At 34.4% G+C, this 24299-nt stretch overlaps 3 protein-coding genes across 4 annotated transcripts; 1 reads left to right on the top strand and 2 right to left on the bottom strand.

Moving 5' to 3' along the window:
- Window positions 1-675: 675 nt before the first annotated feature.
- Window positions 676-4844, bottom strand: LOC133287787 (uncharacterized). Its single transcript, XM_061485466.1, has 7 exons — window positions 4694-4844; window positions 4199-4572; window positions 3553-4055; window positions 3292-3493; window positions 1812-3045; window positions 1530-1668; window positions 676-1426 (listed from the first exon to the last, which is right to left on the bottom strand). Exons 1-7 carry the CDS (start codon window positions 4842-4844, stop codon window positions 676-678), a joined length of 3354 nt encoding a protein of 1117 aa, XP_061341450.1.
- Window positions 4845-12474: 7630 nt separating this feature from the next.
- On the top strand, window positions 12475-14960 carry LOC133287816 (organelle RRM domain-containing protein 2, mitochondrial). Its single transcript, XM_061485499.1, has 3 exons — window positions 12475-12678; window positions 14403-14471; window positions 14579-14960. Exons 1-3 carry the CDS (start codon window positions 12564-12566, stop codon window positions 14812-14814), a joined length of 420 nt encoding a protein of 139 aa, XP_061341483.1. The 5' UTR covers window positions 12475-12563; the 3' UTR covers window positions 14815-14960.
- A 2109-nt stretch (window positions 14961-17069) lies between these two features.
- LOC133287800 (uncharacterized) lies at window positions 17070-21199 on the bottom strand. 2 transcript variants are annotated; one of them, XM_061485478.1, is made up of 3 exons: window positions 20567-21199; window positions 18775-19130; window positions 17070-17868 (listed from the first exon to the last, which is right to left on the bottom strand). In XM_061485478.1, the coding sequence occupies exons 2-3, from the start codon at window positions 19102-19104 to the stop codon at window positions 17446-17448; spliced, it is 753 nt and encodes a 250-aa protein (XP_061341462.1). In that variant the 5' UTR covers window positions 19105-19130; window positions 20567-21199; the 3' UTR covers window positions 17070-17445. The 2 variants fall into 2 exon arrangements, with proteins under 2 accessions (XP_061341462.1, XP_061341463.1); XM_061485479.1 differs by having other exon boundaries at window positions 18775-19119.
- Between the last annotated feature and the right edge of the window lie 3100 nt (window positions 21200-24299).

Below are 24299 nucleotides of genomic sequence, written 5' to 3'. Positions count from 1 at the left end.
AATTTTAATCCAACCGGTATCAGGGGGTTGCCAAACAACAGGGATCTGAATCGGTCTTCTTACAGTCCTCCCAACCGAAGAATTATTCCAAGTAGAAGAGATTTCATGCACCTGTTGAATAATAGTCTGACTCTTATAAGCCAAAAAATTCTCCTCCTCACCATGAGCTATTTCATTTCTCCATCTCCAAGCACATGCCACCGTAACAGCAAACAAGGACGACCAATGCGCACTGTTCTCCATTATTACATCATTCTTCAGATTCAACAGCAGCCAGGAATTCAAGTATGCATTAAAGAATAAAGAATAAAAAACAGGGTTAAGGAGGTCCTGCCACACCCGATGAATTTTACTGCAGTCCCTAGCCATATGTAATATGGTTTCTTCATGAGAATTACACAGCGGACAAATTGGAGAGGCCAATTCTCTTCTAGCCAACAGACTTCGAGTTGGTAAACGGTGGTGAGCAATTTTCCACAGAAGGACACACAAACGATTAAGGACTTTCAGCTTCCATATCATAGACCAAATGCCATGCTCGAGATCCTCATCACCATCATGATTAAGGAGTGCATTATACAGATGCTTAACAGCCACCTCACTAGAATTATTCAAGTTCCATCTAAAGCTGTCCGCTCCACCATCTCCTTGAAGAGGAAGGATACTTCTGATAGTTTAAATGAGATTATTTGGAAGCTTATTTGAAAGTGCTCCATAGTCCCACACCCCATCTACAGTAACATAGTCCTTAATTGTCCTCTCATTCTCTGAATCCGAAAGATAGATGAGAGCCTTGCTAGCCAAATTGCTATCATGATTCACCCAATTATCCTCCCAGAATTTAATTGTTGAACCATCACTTATGTCCCAAATCAGTCTAGGACGTAACTTGTGCCAAATATCACACATGGCTTTCCAAAGGTTCGAGTTACCAGGCCTCCTAATGAAATCATTCTGCCTATTAAAAACATTTCCATATTTGGCTTGCAACACCTTAACCCAAAGACAATCCTGATCAGTAAGAAAAGTCCAAACAATTTTCCCAATAAACGCTTCATTCATCACAGTAAGCTTCTTAATACCCAAACCACCTTGATTATTTGGTCTAGCTATAGCATCCCAACCAACAAGATGCATGTGTCTTTTATCAGCCGAGTCCCCCCAAATGAAAGACCTCTGAAGTTTTTCCAAATCATTACAGTTAGCCTTCGGTAGCATACCATACTGCATATGATAGTAAGGTAAAGAAGAAAGGACAGATTGAGATAAAACAATTCTACCTGCTTGAGACAAAGTTTTAGCTTGCCAACTAGTCAATCTTCCTTTTGCTCTATCCACCATGCTAGCAAAAGTGGATTTCGTAACCCTACCATTCTGAATTAAAGCTCCAAGATACTTGCCGATATTTGCCACTCTCTTAAAACCACTGATTTGAATAATCTTGTCAGCAGTTTCAGCAGAAATATTTTTAGAAAAAAAACACACTGGTTTTCTGATCACTAATTTTTTGGCCAGAGATTTCACCAAACAGGTTCAAGCAGCGGAGAAGGATGTGCATCTGATCCTCACTAGCTTCTAAGAAGAGCATTAAATCATCATCAAATAATAAATGTGAAACTTTCGGACCCCCTTTACCTGCTTTGATAGGGTGCCACAAATTACCATATACTGCAGTTTGAATTATATGGGATAGTTTCTCCATAGCTAACACAAATAAATACGGGGATATTGGATCCCCCTGACGAAGTTCCAATTTAGGCTGTCATAAGCTTTTTCCAAATCCACTTTGATCGCCATAAAACACCTTTTACCTCTCATATTCCTCATAGAATGATCTAACTCTTGAACCACAATAATGTTATCCTGAATATGACGACTAGGCACAAAACTAGACTGGGCAGGAGACACCACCTTATCCATAATTATTTTAAGCCTGCTGACAATAATTTTACTGACTATTTTATACACCACTGGGCATAGTGAGATAGGTCTAAACTGGCTAATATGAATCGGATTCTGCACCTTTGGAATGAGAACCAAAAGTGTAGAATTAATTGAAGCTAGAATATTTGGATAATCCCAAATCTGATAGATCAGAGAGCATACTTGCTTTTTAATCAGATCCCAGTTTTTTTGGAAGAAAATTGTTGGATAACCATCTATGCCCGGTGCCTTTAAAGCACCAATATTAAACAAAGCTTGTTTAATTTCAAGGTCATTAGGACACCTCTCCAGATCATTTTTCTCCAAAACCGAAAGTTTAGGCCAGAGATTTTCAGAACTGATCCACCTTCTATCCAAAAAATCCTCATTGAACAGATCCTTAAAATAGTTCACCGCCATCTCTTTCAGGTCAGCAGCATTTGTTACCCAAGCATCACCCTCACTTTTTAACTTAAAGATTTTATTAGTGCTTCTCCTCACCACTGTGCTAAGATGATAGAACTTGGTATTTCTGTCACCATCAGTGATCCACTTCTGTCTTGATTTCTGAAACCAAAACAACTCCTCTTCAAGAAGGACCTTTCCAAACTGCTCTTGACAATCTTTCTCCATAGCATGCAAGTGATCTGAATCATTAGCTTCCCTTCTACCCTGAATATAAGCAATCCTCTTGATAAGCCAATTTTTCTTCCTATCAATATTACTAAAGACTCTTCTGTTCCACACATTGATTTCAGGAATCAAACTATGAAGCATATAAGGGAGGTCAAAATTCAGATCCCAATTTGAGTTAAGAAACTCAACAAAATTTTGATGTTCTTGCCATGCAGCAAAGAATCTAAATGGCTTCTTTTTATCACTACTCTGGTCTTCAAAAAGCTTGATAAGGATTGGATTGTGATCTGATAAGAGTCTAGGCAGAGAAGACACTCTTGCTCCATCAAATAACATTCTCCACTCTACATTAGCAACAGCTCTATCAAGCCTCTTGTAAACTCTCTTCAAATTAGTCCACTTAGGACCTTGCCACGTAAAGAAAGGGCCATCACAACCCATATCAGCCACCTTACAGTCTTCCAGCACTGAAGCAAATCTCGCACACTTCACAGGATCAGCTATAGTACCTCATTTCTTCTCATGAGAATAAGCAATTTCATTAAAATCCCCTCCAAGTACCTAAGGACCAGATATATAATTACTAAGAGCCCTGAGATCCTCCCAAAGATTGTTTCTGATGTTTTGGGAAGGACTGGCATATATTGTCGTGAAGTCAAAACAAATGCCATTAGGAATATTAATTCTACAGTGGATAAATTGAGATGCTTGAGAAAAAACAGTTATACTCACCTTCTCACTATGCCACATGATCCAAATTCCACCAGCAAAACCTTGAGCTTCTTCCACTACAAAACTGTCAAACCCTACTTTCTTCATAATATTTTTACAAATCCCACTTTGAGTCCTAGGTTCAAGCACTACAGCCACATCCACCATATTCTTCTTAACCAGAGTTTTAAGGGCATTACCAAACTCTCGTCGAGCAGCCCCTCTAGAATTCCAGATTAAAAAATTCATTAAAAACTTTGAGAGTAGGTTACAGGGCCTGACAATCCCTGTTTTTCATTCCCTCCCAACATGTTGTTGTCATTAGCACCTAAAACCTCCATATCTTTTGCATCAGCATCCTGTTCACAATCCTCCATCATCGGGTCAGGAGGTTTAGGATCCAGTTGACCAGTCACACCTCTCACAACATGAACATTAGACTCATGATTCGGAATGACAGGGGTCATATTAGTCATTCCATGATATTCTGTACTGTTAGTATTTACCATCTCAGCACAATTAGCTTCTCCATTCTCCTTTGACAACCTCAGCTGATTCTTCTTTTCAGATCTTTTCTCACTCACTAACTCCTGACTATGATGTCCCTTCTTCAGCTCCTGGCTTATCCTGCTGTTTTCTATTTGGTTGCCCACCAGGATAAATTGTGATGAAGTTTCCACCATTTCAACAGCAGCAGGCACATTCTTCTTATCTTTGGATTGAAGGGACCTCAGACTTGACACCTTATTCATGTTCTCACCCCCTGTATTATCCTGTTTCTCTGCCTGCATATTCTGATTGTTCAAACTAGTAAATGAATTTCGCATCTAAACAGCTAGCTTATTCCCATTCCCTTTCTTTAAATCTGATCTTTGATCCTGATTCCCTTTATTCCTTCTCCCTTTCAACACCTGCTCCCTTTCAACACCTGCATCCAAGGGCCAAATTTAGAAGTCTCCACACCCGCAACTGAAACATCTCCCACAACAGTTTCCTGACTAGTCAAGTCCTTTTCCATTACAGAATTTGTCAGATCAGGAACTCCACAAATTTTATTCGGGCAATTTTCCAACCTGTGACCATATCTTCCACAACCGTAACAAATGAGATACAGCTCCTCGTATTCTACCCTTTTCAATCTACCCTCAACCTTATACTCCACTTGAAGAGGCTGAGTCAGATTTAACTCCACACACATTCTTGCAAAACGGCCTCTAGCTAATGAAGTAGTGGCAGCATCAATTCTCACGAACTTTCCCAGCCAATTCCCAATATTCTTAATCAATGAAGTATTAACATATTCTATTGGAAATTCAGGTAGTCTCACCCAGGCCATAATACGAGAAAATATAGGCCTGATAGGGATGGAAATCAGGTTCCCAAGACCTAATGGCTAGATAGTGATAAAAAATGACCCATAGACCTGCTGTAAGAGCAAAATCCATGTCTTTTTTATCTGAGAAACGAACTAAAAAATAATCATTTTCAAGGTCAGTGACAAAGACCTTACCTTGCTGTGCCCACAAATTCTCCATCTTCTTCTTCATAAACGCAAGAGAGACATTTTTCCCCATCAATTTCACGAAAAAGGACTGATGCCAAGGCTTCCAGGCTTTCTTCTTGAAGGAGTTTGACAATTTGAAATTCACTTTACCATCCGCATCCTCTTCCCTAACCACTTCTGGTGTTTCTGGCTAGTCCTCCAAAATTAGGTCTTCTGTAGGAGGTTCTTTATCTTCTGAATTACTTTCTTCAATTCGATCCTCCCACTCTCCATTATGTCTCATTAACATCTCCTTGAAGGACATGTTATCTCTCATCCATTCTTCATCACGAGGAGTCATGGTTTGCTCACTGGAGAACTTGCCATCGCCTCCCTTACTCTTTTTCACACTTCGTTGGAGATTATCCTCCTCTTCAGTTGAGCGCAAACGACCGGTGGCTGAATTCATCGTAAATCTCTAACCATAGCAGAGCGATTCCTGGGTAGCTAAATACATCTTTTAACTATATGCGACTTATTAAGTATGTATGTATCCTACAAATAAGCTAAAAAAAGAGCTTAAAAAAAGCTCAAAATTATTTGGTGATTATATACAAAATTTAACTTAAAAGCACATATTTCAGGAAAATTCTCTATCTTCTCCGTCTCTATAACTCTTCATTTTAAAAAAATACATAATTCAAAAAAAACTTATAACAACTTAAAAAAAGCTTCTCTTAGGAGTTTTTGGCTTTTAATTTTTTTTTTTCATTATAAAAAGTTTTTCATGATAAGAATTTTTTTCAAAATCTATTTTACTTAACCTCTGTTTATAAGTAATTTTTAATTTAAAAAAAAAAATACAAACAGACACTTAGTCGCTTATTATTTTCCAATTCTACTTCCCTCTTCTCCCTCAATGGACTCTAATAAAGAATTTTTAAATATCATTTTTGAAGTGAGGCTTTTCCTAAATCTTAATTGGGTTTTATTCAAAATAGTTGGGTGGCTGGCTCACTATTCAGCTGGCGTATAGTCACTATGGATACAAATTTTCCGAAATCGCTGACATTTACGTTTTTACGTGTGAATAATGTAGATATTTCCTGTAAACCATGAGCATGAATGACCTATTGATTATTTTAGATGAAAACGCCACTTAGATTTGGGTCCCATGAGATTCTACGCCTGCGTCAATCCAACGCGACCCATATTCATATTTTATTAGCATATAAATAATTTAATTTGTAAGGCTAGCTAGTTGCACATTCATGTATCAGTCGTCACTGACTCGCTGGCCAGTGCCCACCACTACGAAAATATTTTTAGTAATACAGATATATCAATCACTCAATATATTTTTTATTAAATATGAAAAAATAACATATTTATATTACTCTTTTTTTATGGTTATTTTTTTATATCCTTATTTTTTCTTTTTGGTAAAAATATACGTACATCCATTACACCAAAAATATACTCCACCACAACGCAACCATTTATCAAACTGTTAAATCGCAACCAATCATTTAATTAAAAAATTACAAGCTATAAAGTAATGTTACTTGCCTACATATAACTTTTTTTTTTTTTTGGTATCCACCTACATATAACTTTATTTTAACAATGTTAGAGGATTTATTTTAATAATTAAATTATTTTACATGCATCACTTTCCCCTTTGATAATTTTAAAACAAAGTAAAATGGTTATTCTACTTATTCGGAACAGGTTATGTCATTTACTAAAAATAATTCGGAACAAAGTAAAATGCTACTTACATGCATCACGATTTTTTTTTTTTTTTTTTTTTTTTTTTTTTTTAACTTTTTGGATATCAGTTTGACAGTTTCTTGCTCAAGTCATCTGTTGGAGATATTGCTTGATCCTTCGTATGAGAAGTTACTTATTCAATGTGCTAACCAAGTGCATTTCCCTCATTTTAATCCACATTTGAATGAATGGAGGCTTTTTGCATTATGTTTACATGTCAAGGATGATGACATAATAAAATTAAGATTTTTTATTGAAAATTAATCCTTTACTCTACTAATTGATACATAGATTCATGTCACTATACAGTTCTATCTATATTGAGGAACTTACAAGAAGATCTTGGATCATGGCCATCCAAGGCAAAAGGAGAACTTTGCACAAAGAGGATATGGCTTCTGCTGTTATAGCCATTGATATCTTTGACTTTTTGATCAATTTGATTTCTAATTCTGAAAACCCTGTAGTACACGCTACTCCCACTGTCATAAAAAATGAAACTATGCATTACACTTTATAATATAGTTATGTAAATGTTATAGGGTTCAAATTTTATCTTTGAGAAATTTTTTTTTGCATCAACCGATTTTCATTATATATTCCCGGATATATAGTGAAAATATGAAAATCATTTTTTTCACTCTCTCCACATCAGCAAGCAACATATGAGGAGAGAGAAATTTTTTGCAGCTTTAATATTTTCACTATGTACCCCCAAGGATACATATTGAATGTCGATTGCATGTAGAAATTTTTTTCTCCATTAAAAGGAGAACTACATTTCCCAATATTATAATATGGATAAAGCTAACGTAATAACTTTATGTGTTAGTTATGCATTCTCTTTACTCAAATGAAGTTGTGTTATAGTTAGTTCATCAAATTCTTTGATTCATTGTAATCTCAATCATGTGAAAGTCCCATCCACTAGCTAAAGAAAAAAGAAGGGTTTAGCAAAGTGAATATTATGATAAATAGTTGTTGCTGCCCAAATTGTACTAATTGATTTTTTTTTTATGAAAATTTATTTCATTTTGTCCAGCATTTGTATTTTGTAAGATTTTAGATTAAATAAAATCAAATTGGTTGGAACTTGGTACAGGTTGTTGCTTGAATTGGAAAATTACAAAAAGCTTAATAAAAATCAAGTATTGGCTTTTTTGGTTAACAAAAAAAATACACATTAAATTTTTGGAAAGCCCATGGCTGGCCCTAACCCATAAGGCTTTTGGCCCATATGGCCCAATATCATTGTGGGCTTTTTGACCCTAACACACATAGGCTATGGTTAAATGGGTTGGGCTGGCTCGTTTTGACAACTCTAGTTTTGATGTAGGCAAAACATGAGTAAAATGGGTAAGCTAGTTCAAATTTTAAAGATGTTAAAGGTGGATTTGGATAGAAAAAACTAAAGGTAATGCAAGTATAAGAAAAAAAACTACAGGGAATAGTGATAAAAAATAAATTATAGGGAAAATAGTCAATTTACAAAAAAATAAACATCAAATCATCCTAAAGTTTAAGTGTGTATTTGATAACTTAATTTAGGGGTTTTTTATTCGCTTGAGAAAACTTTAAAAAACAATTTGTTATGGACCTAACATAGAGGCTCATACTCTAGAAGACTTCAGAAGGACTAATGGGTAAGAGGAAAATTAAGAAAATATTCCTTAATAATATTAATTCCACTACGGCAACAACATATCAACAATTGAACCCAATATTCCTAAGAGACTCAAACGTCCACTTTTGTCAGGTAATCCATCTATAAATAAGGGGTCAATAAGGTACATGGATTTTAAACTCTTTTTCTTAGTTGTCACTGTGCACACACATCATCCTTTGGCTATGCTGTTTACTATAATGCACAATGATCCGCTGGTCTTTAAAGTATCTCTTCCATAGATACTTTAAAGAGGAGACACAAATTCAATATTAACACATTAGACATAAGACTAGACATATCTGTCCCTATAACATAACACAATCATTTTTTTTAAAAATCTTTTAAATCTTATTATTTTTAGGATAAAATCAATTTTTTAATAAAAGTTTAATTATAAGGCATGTTGAATAAAGATAAGTAAATTAAAATACACATTAATATAATGAATGTGACATTTTTTCTTCCAATTTCATGACTCTAATTATTTATTTGAAGTGGGTCAGGCATTTTATGTATCCTTACGACCCGGTGACAAAAGGGGATTGCATATGGATATAATTAATCATGAGTCGAGGTGTAATAATTGTCCAACTTTAACCCTTATTGTTTTAACAATTTGACTGTCGTGGGGCATATATTATCACTTGAATCAATCCTTAAAATTTGATGTGACATATTTTCAGTTATACTTTTCATACTTTAATTTAGGGCTGGGCATGGGTCAACCCGAATCGATTTTTTGGAAGAATCGAATTGAACTGCTTTAAACTGGTTCGGTTCTTTGAACCAACCTATTTTTTAAAATAGAACCGGTTCAGTTTGGTTTAGAACTGGTTCGACCCGAAGCAATTATGAAGTGATTTCAAAACTATTTCCAAACTAAAACAATTTCTGAACCAGTCCCATTTAAAAAAAAAACGAGTTCCGAACCGGTTTGCTTATTCAAATTCATTGTTTCTCAAAGCATCGTGACTAGTGTAAATACAAGTCTTGGCGTTCTCATCTTCTTCACTGCAAAATGTTCGTCTGGTGTTGATTTGGGCGATGGTGGTGGGGTTGATGCTGGTTGAGTGCAGCACCAAGTGCTTGTGCCATGCATGATGTGGCCAATAGCCCAAAGATTAGAAACACTTGTACTGCAGCATAATCCATCTTGTGGTTTCTAGAGAGAGAGAGATCGGAGAGAGAAACTGTTGTATGAGAGAGAGAAGATGAGAATTGGAGTAGAAAAAGATGAAAACAACTAATATGATTAAATGGTTCGGTTCAGGTTGAACCGGTTACAAATAAATTAAGGAATCAGTTCAAACTGGATTATTTTAAAAAATTAAAAACGATTGTGGTTTATAAACTGGTTTGGAAAACCGATTATTTTGGATTCAATTTGGTTTGGTTTTCAATGTGGTTAAGGTTCTATGGGTATTTTGCACATCCCTGCTTTAATTTTATGATAAATTTGTTTCCGTATAATAAATTATTTATTTTTCCTTTAATTTTTTTTAAAGTCACGATACTTATTCTCAGATCACTAATAAAAAGCACAAATAGACAAATATCATAAGTTTTTTTTATAAAAAAATATAACTACGAGTCATAATTTTTTTTCTCCATAAGGGGTTGTTTGGTAGGGGAAAAAAAAATTAGCCAGAAAAATAGGACAGGAAAAATAATAGGCAATGTTTGGTAGGAGGATTAGGAAAAATGTGTCTGGAAAAAAAAGCTTACCGTGTTTTCACTTTGTTCATGAATGGGTTAGAAAATTTTGCAATCGTAAGGGTGGTTAGCTTTTTTCCCCTGTCAGTGGCAAATTTTTTACACTTTGTTGTGACTAAAATGCCCCGGATCAAGGTACATTTATCAAACCTCAAATGGTGAGCCATTGTTTAGGTGTGGAAAAAGGTAATTTCAAAAAATATTCCCATCATTTTTTTACAATCAACCAAACATACCTTAGTAAAAATAATCCAAGTTTTCCTGCAAAATTTTGGGCTACCAAATACTTTTTCGTTACTTACCCGGCAACAAAAATTTCTCATTATATTCTCAAGCAATATTTCTTCCCGGTCAAAAAATTTTTCTCTCATACCAAACGCCCTCTAAGATTAACAAAAAAAAGTACTTTCGCGAAATTCGCCATGTTATACTCATATCTAAGAGCACTGTTTTGATGCATTAGATGTATCATATATTTGTTCTAAAAAAATAAAAATTTAAGATTTGATGAAAAATACTTAAAATGATATGGATTAAATAGATTTTTTTCCTCTTTTTGATAAAAAAAATATACCCTTTAGGGTACATCCGATGTCCAAAAGAAATTTTCCATCTCTTAATTCATGTAAAAGAACTTTAGGGAGGTGTATTGGATTGTGATTTTAAAGAATTTTAATGGATTATTATTGAACAATAAAATTAGGCTTGGCAAAGTTGGCTCGTAACCCGGCTAAAATGTGCCGGGTTGGGTTAGAGAAAATGAGTTAGTAACTCCAGTCAGCCCGACTCGTTTCAGCTCGAAAAAAATCGAGCCAACTCACAGGTCAAACAGGTTGGCTCGCAGGTTATTTTTTTTTTAATATAAAAGTATAACAATTAATGAAGGTAAAGTGGAAAGGTAAAACCTAAAATTCTAATTCCAAAGACCCTAACGAAAATACCCTGCAGCTGCCAATAAGTTCAAAATCGTGCATTAAGGACCTTTTTAATAGTATGTGTGACAATGTGAATGTGGTGTCAACTGCCAATAAGTCCAAGTCCAAATGCAAAATTTTCTATGATTTATCTGTATAATGTCTTTGTATTAAATGAATTATTAATTTAAGAAAAAAATTTAGAAGTTATAGCATCAATGGAATTTTATTTTATTTTTCTATTTTTTCGAGTCAACCCGCGAGCCAACCCTAACCCGACTCGTTTTTTTCGGGTTGAACGCGAGTTGAGTCGGGTTGAGCCGGGTTGACCCGTTTTGCCAACCTAAATAAAATCCATAGATATTCAATTAGGATTTTAAAGGATTGAAAAAGAGTCACGTGATATTCGATTAGGATTTTAAAAGATTGTTTTAGAGTCCGTCTAAATCCGGTTCTATTAAATCACGATTTTAAATAAAGGAAAAATAATCTTGTAGTATTCAAAAATCTAATGATCTTAATGAATTTTCTATTGGTGTGGATTTCGTGAGATTTTTTAATGAAAAAAATATAAATATGATACTTCTCTCATAATCTCACCATAAATCCTAGGATTTATTGAGATTTATCTGTTGCAGTATTTTCTTCTTCATTTGGCAGGTTCTCGAAACTGAGTTCCATCATGAGAGCTTTGTCAAAGCTCAAAAATAACATATTTTTGAGCGATTTTCATCACAAAACAATGCAGAAATAACAAAACAACAAAATTATAACAAAATCCATCTAAAAAACAACATATTTGTTAGAGCTTTTGAAAGTTTAAAAAGTGATTTTTCAAGTTATGGGTTGCTATTTTTCTTGACACAAAAAGTGTATAATTTTTTTATTAAAAACAACATAAAGCATTGGAAAAACAACGAGAGCTAAAACCCTCAAAACAATGTTCGTTTTACATCATTGAAACAAAATCAATTTAAAGAAAGATTGAAACTTTCATAATATAAACCTTATATTGCAAAATATTTCAAATGAAAATTTATTATGAACTTTAGGTACTGTATGCAAATTTAGAATTATTTTAATAAATAAAAAAATCAGGTCTTATAATCATATATGCATAATTCTGATACCAAATAAAGAAGATAATTGTCAACTCATTTGTCAAACTCAAGAGCATGAACGAGAAAATGATAATGCATGGAGAACTAGTATAACTTTAAATATGTGAAGAGCTGTTGCCTAATAATTTTATTATGTTTTAGAGAAAATTATATTAGGTTTTTATTTTATTAATATCGTTGCATTTCTTTATTATTTTATTTACTGACTCTTGTAATTTTTAATGTTTGTTAAAAATTCATATGATATTTTAAAATCTTATAAATCCGTATTGTCCTTTCAAATTTTATAATTCTATTAAAATCATTTAAAATTAAATCTTATGAAATTTTGATTGTAAAAAAAATCTTTAAAATCCTTCGAAATTTAAATAGTCTTTTAAAATCCATAATTTTTTTTTTTTAAATCCTAATCCAAAACATTTTCTTTAATATGGTTTACATTAAAATCCACGTGGTATTTGTACTAAAAAAAAATCCACGTGGTATTAAACTGAAGTTGTCTTTAAAGTCTAAAACATTCGACGAACAACTGGTTCGGGTTTTAGGGATTCTATGTTAAGAGGAGGGTTTTAAGGATCCTCGAAACCTCTGAACTCCAAGGTTTATTGTTGGCTGATTCTGAGATGGCGTTTTTCTCTGGAGTTCAGCAACTGATTCGCCGCTCATCAGTTCTTCCCTCGTATTTCACTTCGATTCGTCTCAGTTCAACTCTCACTTCCCCGAAACTTTTCATCAGCGGTGACCTACCTACCCATATTCACTATTTTTAGTTATCTAATTCCTTTTGATATAGCAAAATTCCTCTTCTTTTCTCTTTGCTCTCCTAGAAGCCCTTTGTTTTCAAATGTAATGGATTTAGTTATGGATGTTAATTGGTGTTGCCATTATTATTATTATTATTTAAATCGTTTTGATGCTCTATGTTGTGCAATAAACTGCTGTATCTACTTGTACCCTCCATTTCCTACATATTGCAAATTTGATTTACCATATTTACTTCTCGTCAAAATTCAGCTTGCAAATTTTCCCTGCCCTAGTTATTATGTTATGTCAAATTTAAATCCACCCACATAAGATTCATCAACAAGAATTTTTCTAATAAAAGGGGGAGAGGAGTAGGGCAGAAGAACATACTCCTTAGAAGAACACCTAATATTCCCGGAATCATCACTGACCTATAGTACATATTTTGCTGAACTTTTTGCATTTCAGTGCTGTTTTCTCTTGGTTCTCTTCTCTGGTTTGAAGCAGTGGTTTGGGGACATAATTGTCAAACGAGGTTTCTTGTTGAAAAGCCCCTTTAAAACTTTAAGATCACCTCTAAGGTCAAGTCATCCATTTGGACAGTGGTACTCAGTTGGATTAATGGAGATATGTCGCAGATATGTAGGCCTAAGATAGCTTTGGATATTTGTGTAATGTATTTCTCTTAGTCAGAAACTCACGGCATATTTTTTCTAACATTCCCAGAAGCTAGTTACATCTGGAGTGGGCTTTTCAATGTCTTCGGTGGGTCATGTGTGCGCCCTCAAAACTAAAAGTTTTTTTTGCTTTCGATTAAGGAGGGAAAATTGTTATGGTTCTGTGTTTTATACTTTTTAAGGAAATTCTGGGCCCTGTGGTTGCTTTGGGACGGAATTGATTTCATGACTTCTTTTTGGTGCTCAGCCCATGTATATGTAATTGGTGTCTCGGTAGAACTGCAGGGGGATTATTGGGTTCTCCTATCTTGTTTTTTATTTTGTCTGTGTAGAATATTTTATCTCCGTTTCTATCTGTTTGTTCTTCCCTTCTAGTAAAGTTCCTTCTTTTTAAATCCAAAGGAGTTGTTGAAATGTGGATCAGAAGAATTTTGAAATTATGGAAGACATGTCAGTTGGGCACAACTTTGTAAAACTGGAAATATTGGTTAAAATGGAAATTTTATGGGAAAAGGGTATTTGTATATTAAGGGATAGAAGATAGAATATATGAAGCTCTTTAGTTCATATCTTACCCGCAGTTCTCATTTGGTTTAATTATATCTTACATGTGGTTGTACCTGAAGTTTGTGTTCCTAGCAGTACTAATTTGAACAAAACAAAGTTATGGCAGTTATCCAGTAGGGTTTCTTTGAATTCCTTATTAGATTTCTGCGGCCAAGAATTTCTTTATTTAAGTTACTCTTATTTTGGGCTAGTGCTCACTTCTGTGAACTTTGAAGGGACCAGTTTTCTGGTTTATTTGGCATGCACTTCCATAAAGTTATATGCTACTTTTTGGCACCATTTGCTGTATGGAATTGCTAGATGTATAATGTGTGTACGACAATAACTGGTGCTTGCAAATAATTTATTTTTTAAATCCTATTGTGTGATTAAAGATTCTAATATATTTCTCCAGCATACAAAATACATGATTTTGTATGCAACATTTTAAAATGAGAATAATGTGCATTTTGTTGTATTTGGAGTTTTGAACAGGTCTTTCAAGATTGACAACAGATGAAAAACTTACGGAAACATTTTCTTCTTTTGGACAGCTGGTCGAAGGTGATAATTAGCATTTTTCTTCTTCTTCTTCTGCAGTACTTAATTCTAATGTCCTAATTTTGCTTGATGTATGTTGTGCTTGACCTTCAGTCGTTTTGGTTATACAGCAAAGGTGATAACTGATAGAGCCTCTGGAAGATCGAAGGGATTTGGTTTTGTAACTTATGCAACCGTAGAAGAAGCCGAAAAGGCAAGAGAAGGAATGAATGCTAAATTTTTGGATGGATGGGTTATATTTGTTGATCCTGCCAAACCAAGAGAACCAAGACCTCCTCAGCATTCACAGTCTCAGCCCTCTCAAACGGGTTTCACAGTTAACAAGACTATTGGGTGGTGTGGTTAATCATTGAAGAAACTTTGATTCTTCTCCCATGTTGGGATTATTTTTTAAGACTTCGTTCAACTTAATCAACTATACTGCAATTTGTTGAAGAATTTTTGTATCAGTCAAACGTAATTGATGATTAAACCATTAGTATTTTTGAAAATTTTGATTTGCATTGGAAATTAATCCTCCCTTTGCTGATGTGATCCGTTTGACTTTATTCCTCCCCTTATTGTTCGTCTCATTTGTTCCTTTTTTTTGCTGGTTACTATGATTGAGATTTTTGCTTGTGAATTGTCATGCTAAGGTTTATAAGTATTGGAAGTCTTCTATAGAGCTTGTGACATGCCTCAATTTTGAAACAAGTATCTTTTTCTCCCTAGACATTTTTCTTTTAAAATAACATCATTGAGAGATTATGGACATTTAAATTGGAATCTTGATAAATACATTTGTATGGATGAAATTATGATTCATTCATTTATTTGAGGCTTTTTATCCATATAAAGGAAAATTTAAAATTATTTATGAATTTAATTCTTTTGACAAATGATCTATAAATCTTATGTAAAAAGACACGCATTCCAGTAATGTGTGTTTAAGTCAGCAGAATGTAATATATGGTGAGTGTACATTGGCTTTTGCATAAGTTGCACACTGATAAAAGAATTAAATAGGTTAAATAGGTGAAATGTTTAGAATTTTGCATTGGATGGTCAAAAAGCCCTAATTTGATGTAATAAAAATACTTTATGTAATTGCAATTGTTTATTGTTCTGAGAGTGAATACCTAAATGCCACCCGTTATTATTCCTTAACGAGAAGTCCAAATTAAGGATGGTAATATTAATTTCATACAATTTAGTCTTATGCAATTATGTACAATATACCAAAATAAATAAATGTTAACTGACTGTTATCGCAATAATATCTGTATTTTATGTGTTTCGGATATGTTTTTGATGGATATTAAAACGAAAACCCACTAAAATTAGCTCACAATTCCATCATGATAATAACTAATAGAAGAAACTTATTTAAGTAGATTATGCTATATAATATTCTCAAAAGAAACCCAATTTTTTTTTTTTTTTTTTTTCATATTGCCATATGTCCAAGTTGTTAAGACTGCAATCTTCATTGTAGGATTGCATGATCTTATGCTTTTGTGTGGTAGCTTCGATTCTGATTATGCAAACCAACTCAGTCTTACTCAGTTACTTGTATTTAAGAAAAATACTTGTATTTGAACCTATACATGAAAGGGTAGCAACTTAAACACCTATAATTGTATCTAATGGGTATATATAACTCGAACTTGGACTCATTACTCGCGTTTTAATTAAATAGAATACGTTTTTTCCCCCTTAATGTATCTTATTTTCAATTAAACGTCATTTTAAAGATAAAATATTTGTTAGGGGAATATGTTTCTCTGAGAAAATTATTTCATGTAATACAAAAAAAACGAGTCTCGTTAAGAAAAAATGAAAAGAAGTAAATCCCATCTATTTTTTATGTATAATATACATATTTCCCTATTTTTCATTTTAAATGAGATAAGTTATATCATTTTAGGAGAGAGATAGACACAGAAAAATAAAAATCATGAGAGAGAAAAAAGTGAGTGATTTTTTTTAATTTAAAATTTAAATAACTTTTTTTTTCCTCTCTCTCTTAAAAGGACAGAGTATTATGTCATTTAAAATGATAAACACTTTTTTCCTTGTTATAGTGTGTAATTGTTGATATTTGAACGTTGAGTAAGTCACCGTTCGGTGTTGCAGTTTGCTCTTGGCAGTTGGCAATGTACTGATTACTAACAATCCGTTATAAGCCACAAAAACTCCATAGTATATTTGTCACCTAGTATCTTTGTCACGCTTTTTCATCAACGCGTGTTTGGTTGCCGAGAATCCTTTGGAGAATACAGATACAGGTTTCGTTGAACTTAGATTAATTTAATCGGTTTCCTTCAATTGATTTTTAATGCAAGAGTGTAACCAACTGAACCTGAGGCTGATGGGTTAAGAAGTACATAATATAATCCAGATCGGCAGCAGTTTTACCCCATGGGTACTACAAATTTCAAAAACGGTAAGAGATTTGTATTCCTTGCTTTCCAGTTAATATTGTATGCATGCAACACTTATAACAAATGTCTGATCTGATGCTTATCAATGAGGGGTTTTTCAGATTTCACAAATTTCTTTGCAATCATGCACTTTATTTCAAGCATAATTATATATGCTTTCAATATCATTATACCTATATTAGTTTATTGAATCTTAAGAGGGTAGTCGCATTTATTAGTGCAGAAACTAATATAGTAGTCTAGCTATCAGAAGCACCATTGATCGCAAACAATAATCTAAATACAAAGATATGGTTTAACAAAAAAGGCTCACTTCAGAGATCCTACCTTTACGGAACTGATGCCTGGAAAGCTAGAAGCCTAGAAATGACGTCACCCACAAGAACTTGTTCCACATTACAAACAAAAATGTGTTTCCGAACATCAAGCTGGTTTGTACTGCCAGGTCCACGACGAGTATCAAACAGCTTTCACCACACAATCTATCTAGCAGCAAGATGTTATTTATTTATGCACATTGCTGGAAATAGGACAAAACACTCGAAGCATTTTGCTCACAACGCTTCTGCAACCGAGTAGTGCACTTCTGTGACTGATTTTTTCAAGAAACTAGTTCCACAGTAGGAATCTTGACAACGAACATCAAGAGCATCTAATTCAGTAGAAGCTTCGATGGCTTTATCATGAGAATCCAGCGACTTATAGCACAAATCAGAGTTCCCATCCAGTTTGCGAAACTGCTTCTTATCTTTGGCACTGCCCCCTCGAGAAGAATTTCCCTTCTGACCCTTCTTTCCATTCTTCTTTTCAGTCTTCTTCTTCCTGGGTTTCTGTGGTTTCTTGTTTTTGACAGTGTGCGATAATAATGTAGGTATTGGGTCATACACATCAGGGGCCCATTTTACAGTCAATTTCTTTTGTGATCTCCCATTTTTCTCTCGGCTACCTTTCATGGCAGATATCAGCTTCAACGGAGCCTGTGGTGCAAAGCACAGAGAAAGTGGAAGCCATTAAACATGAAATGGCACATGCAAATATATATATTTGTCCATAAATAATGTGTGTCCAAAACTTGGTTTTGCAGAGTGATTTTATCACCTATCTTAAAATGCATATCCATTAGTGCGACAAGTTTCTAATCCCCTCAAACCTCACTTCTATCTGGAGATGTCAAATTAAAACGGAAATGGTACAGGGAGACAAGAGTTGTAATATACCAACCTTATAAGATACATTTACCTCATTGTGAATAGAAAACTCAGAACCTTGCCAAAACCATAAGAACTTAATCCGTGGCCACTCTCAAAGAAAGTAATTATCTAACTACAATGAATTCATATCTAATTGAACATGTATGGGCATTGACATAGACACAAGACACAATAAAATTTGAAGGGTTAGCATATGTGTGAAGCTTTGCTGCTTCCCAACACTATTTAGGGTAGGAAATATAAAAGTTCCAGAGAAACTAAAACATGCAAAACAGATAGCAAAAATAACATTCTATCCATATGTTTCAAAGCATATAGCAATGGAAAACACATGCCTCCAGTTCCAAAAGCCAGAACAAAACTTTCAATGTTCAATAACGAAAAAGGGAGAGGAGGCCAGGGGGAGTACTCATAAAGATTTGTTAACACGATTTTCAAAGTGTTACATAACTAGAAATGCTTGTGTAACTACACAGCATACAAAACCCCAACAAACCAATACCGTAGATGGAAAATGAATGCAAGTATTGAGGTAAAAAACTGGTACTTTTAAAAGGAAACAAGTCAAACAATCATTTCTGAATTTTTCTAAATTTCCTCATTGATAAAATCATACATTGCTGAAAATCTAGATATACAGACAACAATCAACCAGTAATAGTGAGAACTTACAGGCAGAGATACTGAGCGTGAGTAAGTTTGATGAACAGAATGCTCAGAGAAAGATTCTGTAACTGATGTATCAGCCTCCTCATCAGAAGAGCTTGAAGGCAACATCATATCAGGAATTGGAAAGGTTGCAGATTTTGTCAAGCACGCCATATTTAGTTTTGTTTCTTTCTGTTTAATACCTTCACATAAGTTTCCCTCTACCACATCGCAGATATCATTCCCCTCAGATGCATATTCAGATCTCTGACCATCTTGAATATGTAATGACTCACTAAAAGTTCTTTCAAGATTGCTTATTAATTCGGCATTAGGCGAAGAGCACATGTCCATTGATTGTATCAGGTACTAAAAGGCAACTAAAAGAAACAAAATATCAGATGAATAATAAAAACATAACAATCACTAATCTTCATAATAAGCATTAAAAAGTAAAACATCCCGCACACATATTTCAGCATTAGTCTAGGTATATTATGCTTCTTGATTAGGAAAAACTAGAAAAAGCATTATAGAAGAGGTTCTGCAACGCACAATAAGTATAATAGGCACTCCCAGGTTATTGATGACAAGTGATGAATCAACATGTGAAGACTTCAACATAAAAGCCAATTGTCCCACAGCTTATTTAGATGGCAAAATAAAGAGTGAATATAGCAATCTATGAAAAACATAAAGCTTACGACTTAAGTTGGTATGGAGGAGATATTTCATATTAAATGTTAAAAGAAGAGTAAATACCCTTTTTCGTTCTCAAGAAAAAACATGGGGCCCATTTTAATCCCTTAGGGAAAAAAATAGACTTGGGGTTACTCAGAAATTCAAAATAGACCCAATTAATTGAAATTGTAGTACCTTAAAAATTCAAAGAAGACCAATGTTAGTCTCTCAAAAGGACTAACATGGGATTATGGACCACAAGTCGACTTTTTTTCCCCAACGGATCAAGTTAGGTCCCGTGTTTTTTCTTGAGGACGAAGAAGAGTATTTACTCTTAAAAGAAGTTATTTATTAGGGCATATGTAAATATCATTGAATCAAAAAATGTTCTTAAAATAGAAATAAAATACAAAATATACAAACAGAAGGTTCCATGTTTTCCAAAATACACATTTTATCAGTCTTCGGTTGGGCCAATACATTTCTGATTAAAACATAGCCCGTTTTACAAACAGGAGAAAGGTTACCCTTTCTAATACAACAAAGTTCTATTCAAATTATATAGAGACGGAATTGTGTTGATGTCTCCTAAAATGAAAATGCTACAACAATGCATCGAACTAAGAAGAAAGTGTTCACTTTTTTTCTTCCTCTTTGAAGGTAAAATTCGTGGGAGGAAAAAAAAAAAAAAAAGACCGACAAGGTATTGATACCCGAACCTAGCCAGTTCAAGTGAATTATCGAGGTGATTTATAAAGTATCACAATTCATAAGCAAATTTCACCAAAAAAATAGTACACCAATAGATTTCATAAGTAGCTGGCACCAATCCAACCTGGTTGAACCATTTTAAAAATCAGCATTGTTTTTAGCTAAACGATCACACTATGAGTCAGATCTGATCAAACAAACATGATGTTCAATACAAACAAGTGACAAAATAAGACAAGCATAATTATCAACTAGGAACATGTTTAAGACAGATTAAAAAACAGTCCTCATTAAATTCAAACCCGATAGCAATCACTCTCTACATTACAACACAGGTCGCAAAGCATATGCGGCATCAACTATTATAGGCCAAGGCAAAACACTTCCCAAAACTTCAAAGTTGAATAAGATCACAAGAAAATACCTTAATATACGTCGTTTAGAGCTGGAACACTCTCAAAACAGGAACTGTGAATAGCAAGCAGAGAAATAACAAGATCAACACCTCGATCCCCAATTCGTTGACGGATTGACTCGCAGCTCAATCCTCGTTTAGAGCAGAAACAACAACAACAACGAGAACAAAACAAGCAAAGCAGAAAGGGACAAACCGAAGATCCTAGTGTTAACTAAGATTACCACGCCGATCACTTTTTTCAAGAGGTTTCAGACGATGAAAAGAGGATCCACCATGGAAAATGGTCATGGAAGGAAAGAGATAGCGTAGAAGGAGTTCAACGGGCACCGAAGGCATTTTCTATGCTCTTCGAAACCCTCCTAATTCATACACACCCAACAAAACAAAACAAAAAAACAGACACAGCGTTTCGATTGAAGGTTTATCTGCACGAAGGAAACAAATCTGAGGATATTGGAAGAGTAGAATCCAAATCAAAGGTCCATGAAAATGAAAAACGGTTAGATCAGATTTATCCCATGGAGAAATCTCCCTTAAATATTAGACGAGTAATAACAATCAACACAGCACATGAAAAATGGAGAAAAATTAGGGGATCGGTAATAAACGTGTTTCACAAACAAGGATTCCTGGATTAGGTTGTTAGGATAGAGACGGAGAAAAAGGGATTTATAGCAAGGAACCTGGAAGGTCAAGGATCCTGTTGTTCGAGATTGTAGTCACTCAGCGAGACAGAATCTCCAACGTACACGTTTCAATCATCCAATAGATATTTTTGACCTCGTCTAAACTCTCTCACTGCCAGCCCGTTTGCATACGTCCAGGCCCAATAATATACCTTCCATATTTGGGCCCACATATACCATCAAGAGAAAACTACCTCTTGTCTTGATCCTAGATTATTATCTATGTGATGAATCTTCTAATTAGCTCCAAATAACTAAATAAATAGGAAATTTTAATTACTATATGTGGGTCATACCTACTGTTTTTTTTTTTTTTTTTTTATCATACACCTCTTATGATTTTATTTTATATTTTTTTGTTGAAACTTGAGACACCATTTAAAGTTACCTAGACCGTTCAATTTTGTCCCACAATAGACAAGTTATTCCCTACCTTACTTGTTCTTTCTTTGCAGGCAGGACTAGCAAGTTATTCTTTTTTTTTGGATTATCTTCTTCATTAATTTTTTATATTCTTTATTTTGTTGTCACTTTAGTTTCTGCAGTATCACTTTGACTGTTATGTATCATATCAGTTTCTTTTTCAATTGTAATTTACTGGAGACAGACACATCTGGCTGTCTCTGAACTTAATGAACATCTTTTCTTTTTCTTTTTTTTCAGGATGATTCAGTATACTGGAACATCTGCTAAACGCATTTTATTGTAGGTACTTTGTCATTGGGTATGGCATATTGGACATCTTGAGCTTGTTGCAATCTTAATGCAGAAGCACCCTATGACAGTGGCATCTTAGGATTTGTACTGGAAGCACACACTTGTATATGTGGAACCCATCTGGTGGTGCCTATTGTGGGATCACTGATCAAAATGTCATTCTTCACCAAGTTTTTTACCTAAATGTCACGCAAACAGTGTTATTTTTCAATATGTCACGTGGGCAAGTTCGCTGGGCACTGTAGCGAACTCTGTTTGCTAACGTGTCACGTTTCTAGTGGATAACAAGTACCAAATAAAAAAAAAAGTAACAAGTTCACTACATTGGGTAGCGAACTTGTGTCCACTAAAAACGTGACACGTCAGCAAACTGAGTTCGCTGCAGTGCCCGGCGAACTTGCCCACGTGACATATTAGGAAATAACATTGTTCGCGTGGCATTTAGATAAAAAACTTAGTGAACGGTCACATTTTAGTTAGTGTTCCGCAACTCCTATTGTGTTCATGTTCCTCTGCCGCAATTTACTACCTGAAATAGAATTTAGATGGCAGATGTGTAGTACTCGTTAAGACCAGGGAATCATTCTGCCGTATTGCTGTAACCTTATTGTCAGAATCTAGTGAATAAAGCTAAGATGATTGATGCTTACAAGGGAATAAAACAAAATGATAAGAATTATACGTTTAAGATCATATTAAATCCTGCAGATGCTAATCCCTTGCTTAATTACGCACCCTTCTCTGTGCAACTGATAACTACAATTTTAAACGGGGTTTAAATGACTTGGAAGGAAAAAAACCAGATAAAAGATTAGTGACAAAAATAAATTTATTTCTTAAGTACACCCTAAACGTCCAAGGAGGTCTTCATCAACTTTAAACAAGCATTGAAAACTAGTTTTGGTTTGGTTAATTTTTTTAAATAGTTTATATTTGCTTTTTTTTATTTTATTTCTACGGTTAACTTGATGAAGCGTTTAAAAATAAAATTTAATAAATAAATATTTGAATGTTAAAATCTACTCAATCTCTTTTTCATGACTCCCTCCTACTTATAACTCCTTTGCAATTTTTTTAAACAAACAGCAGAGCATTTTAGCTTTTAAAAATATTTTATTTATAATAAAATTGTTCTGGACGAACATTAATCTGGATCTCTATTGTGGTTATCTGTCTGTTATCTTGTTCTTTGGTGTATATATAGGTACAGCTTTGGAGTTGGAGTAATTACCTGTATCATGGGAGTGGTGGTAGTTACCTGTATCATGGGAGTGGTGGATACCATCATGACATCGTGGTAGGTCCACTTATGACTCTATTACTGGGAATACGGCTGACTCAACCAACTGCTAACTCCACTACGTGTAATACTCACTGACATGACCAACCGCCTATCCGGATAAAGTATACACGGTACGAGCAAGTACAACTGGCTGTATTAACCCGGAACAAAAATGTTAAAAGCAAATATGGTATAGAAATATCTAACAATTCGATCAGTAAGTATAGCAAGTGCAGTCCCTGAAAAGTGCAGTCCTTTCAGGAACTGCACCTGTCTGGATCCCATACCAGAACTACCAATGATACCACACGAAGCCTGTGAAAATCTATAATTCTGTTACTGTATTAACATGAACCTGTCACATGGGCGGACAAATAATCCGGGGTCTAGCAGATCATACCAAGCTGGGCATGCACAAACACAACAATGATGCAGCTTTGACCAAAGGCTGTCCTCCTTTCCCCCACCAAAAAACAAAAAATATTGATTTTCCATTACTCGGAAGACTTTAACTTGTTAATGGGTGAAAATTTTACAGCCCACAACCCACACACACAAGAACTTTAACTGAGAAAAATGGTCAACATTGGTCAAGACAAAATTCATACATTGCTCAGCACAAGGCACACCGGTCACATTAAGCATTAAGTCGGAGGAAATATTTTCCTAATATCTGTTACACGCGACCGAGTTATGCCATTCCTTTCATTGGTTAACAAGAATAAGGAAGTTCCAGGTATAACACAAGTGTCAAAAAAGCCAGGTCTTTTGTAATTTTCAGACATAACACAAAATCCTTCGTAGGAAGTTGTAGGCGAACAGCAAGCATAAATGCATAAAACTTGAACGTTAAAACGTTTTAAAAGATGATTCTCTATACTTTCAGCAATTACCATAAAGGTATACGTTTCCCACAACTGTTTTTGATCAATAAAACATTAGGCTATAATTAATCATAGGCAGACATTTCTATGGGCACAGGTACTGCATATATCTCATGTCGTTTTTGTAATTTGTTTTTCAATCAAATAACCAAATATTGACCAATACAAAA

This window comes from Gastrolobium bilobum, unplaced genomic scaffold (genome assembly GCF_033153095.1).
Source record: "Gastrolobium bilobum isolate Gb01-03AN ecotype WA unplaced genomic scaffold, APGP_CSIRO_Gbil_v1 utg7986, whole genome shotgun sequence".
NCBI lineage: Eukaryota > Viridiplantae > Streptophyta > Magnoliopsida > Fabales > Fabaceae > Gastrolobium > Gastrolobium bilobum.
The sequence above is the reverse complement of the archived record's forward strand: the minus strand, read 5'-3'. Positions and strand labels throughout refer to the sequence as shown.

Bases quoted from the DNA above. Each gene is read 5' to 3' on its own strand.
- LOC133287787 (XM_061485466.1), bottom strand. From the start codon at position 4,844: ATGGGGAAAAATGTCTCTCTTGCGTTTATGAAGAAGAAGATGGAGAAT. The intron at 3,494-3,552 runs GTCAGGCCCTGT...CTGGAATTCTAG, and splicing joins GGGAATGAAAAACAGGGATT to AGGGGCTGCTCGACGAGAGT. The intron at 1,669-1,811 runs GTAAAAGGTGTT...TTCAAACTGCAG, and splicing joins TTCTATGAGGAATATGAGAG to TATATGGTAATTTGTGGCAC.
- LOC133287800 (XM_061485478.1), bottom strand. From the start codon at position 19,104: ATGGACATGTGCTCTTCGCCTAATGCCGAATTAATAAGCAATCTTGAA. The intron at 17,869-18,774 runs GTAAGTTCTCAC...TTTGCACCACAG, and splicing joins CACGCTCAGTATCTCTGCCT to GCTCCGTTGAAGCTGATATC.
- LOC133287816 (XM_061485499.1), top strand. From the start codon at position 12,564: ATGGCGTTTTTCTCTGGAGTTCAGCAACTGATTCGCCGCTCATCAGTT. The intron at 12,679-14,402 runs GTGACCTACCTA...AGTTTTGAACAG, and splicing joins CCCGAAACTTTTCATCAGCG to GTCTTTCAAGATTGACAACA. The intron at 14,472-14,578 runs GTGATAATTAGC...TTGGTTATACAG, and splicing joins TTTTGGACAGCTGGTCGAAG to CAAAGGTGATAACTGATAGA.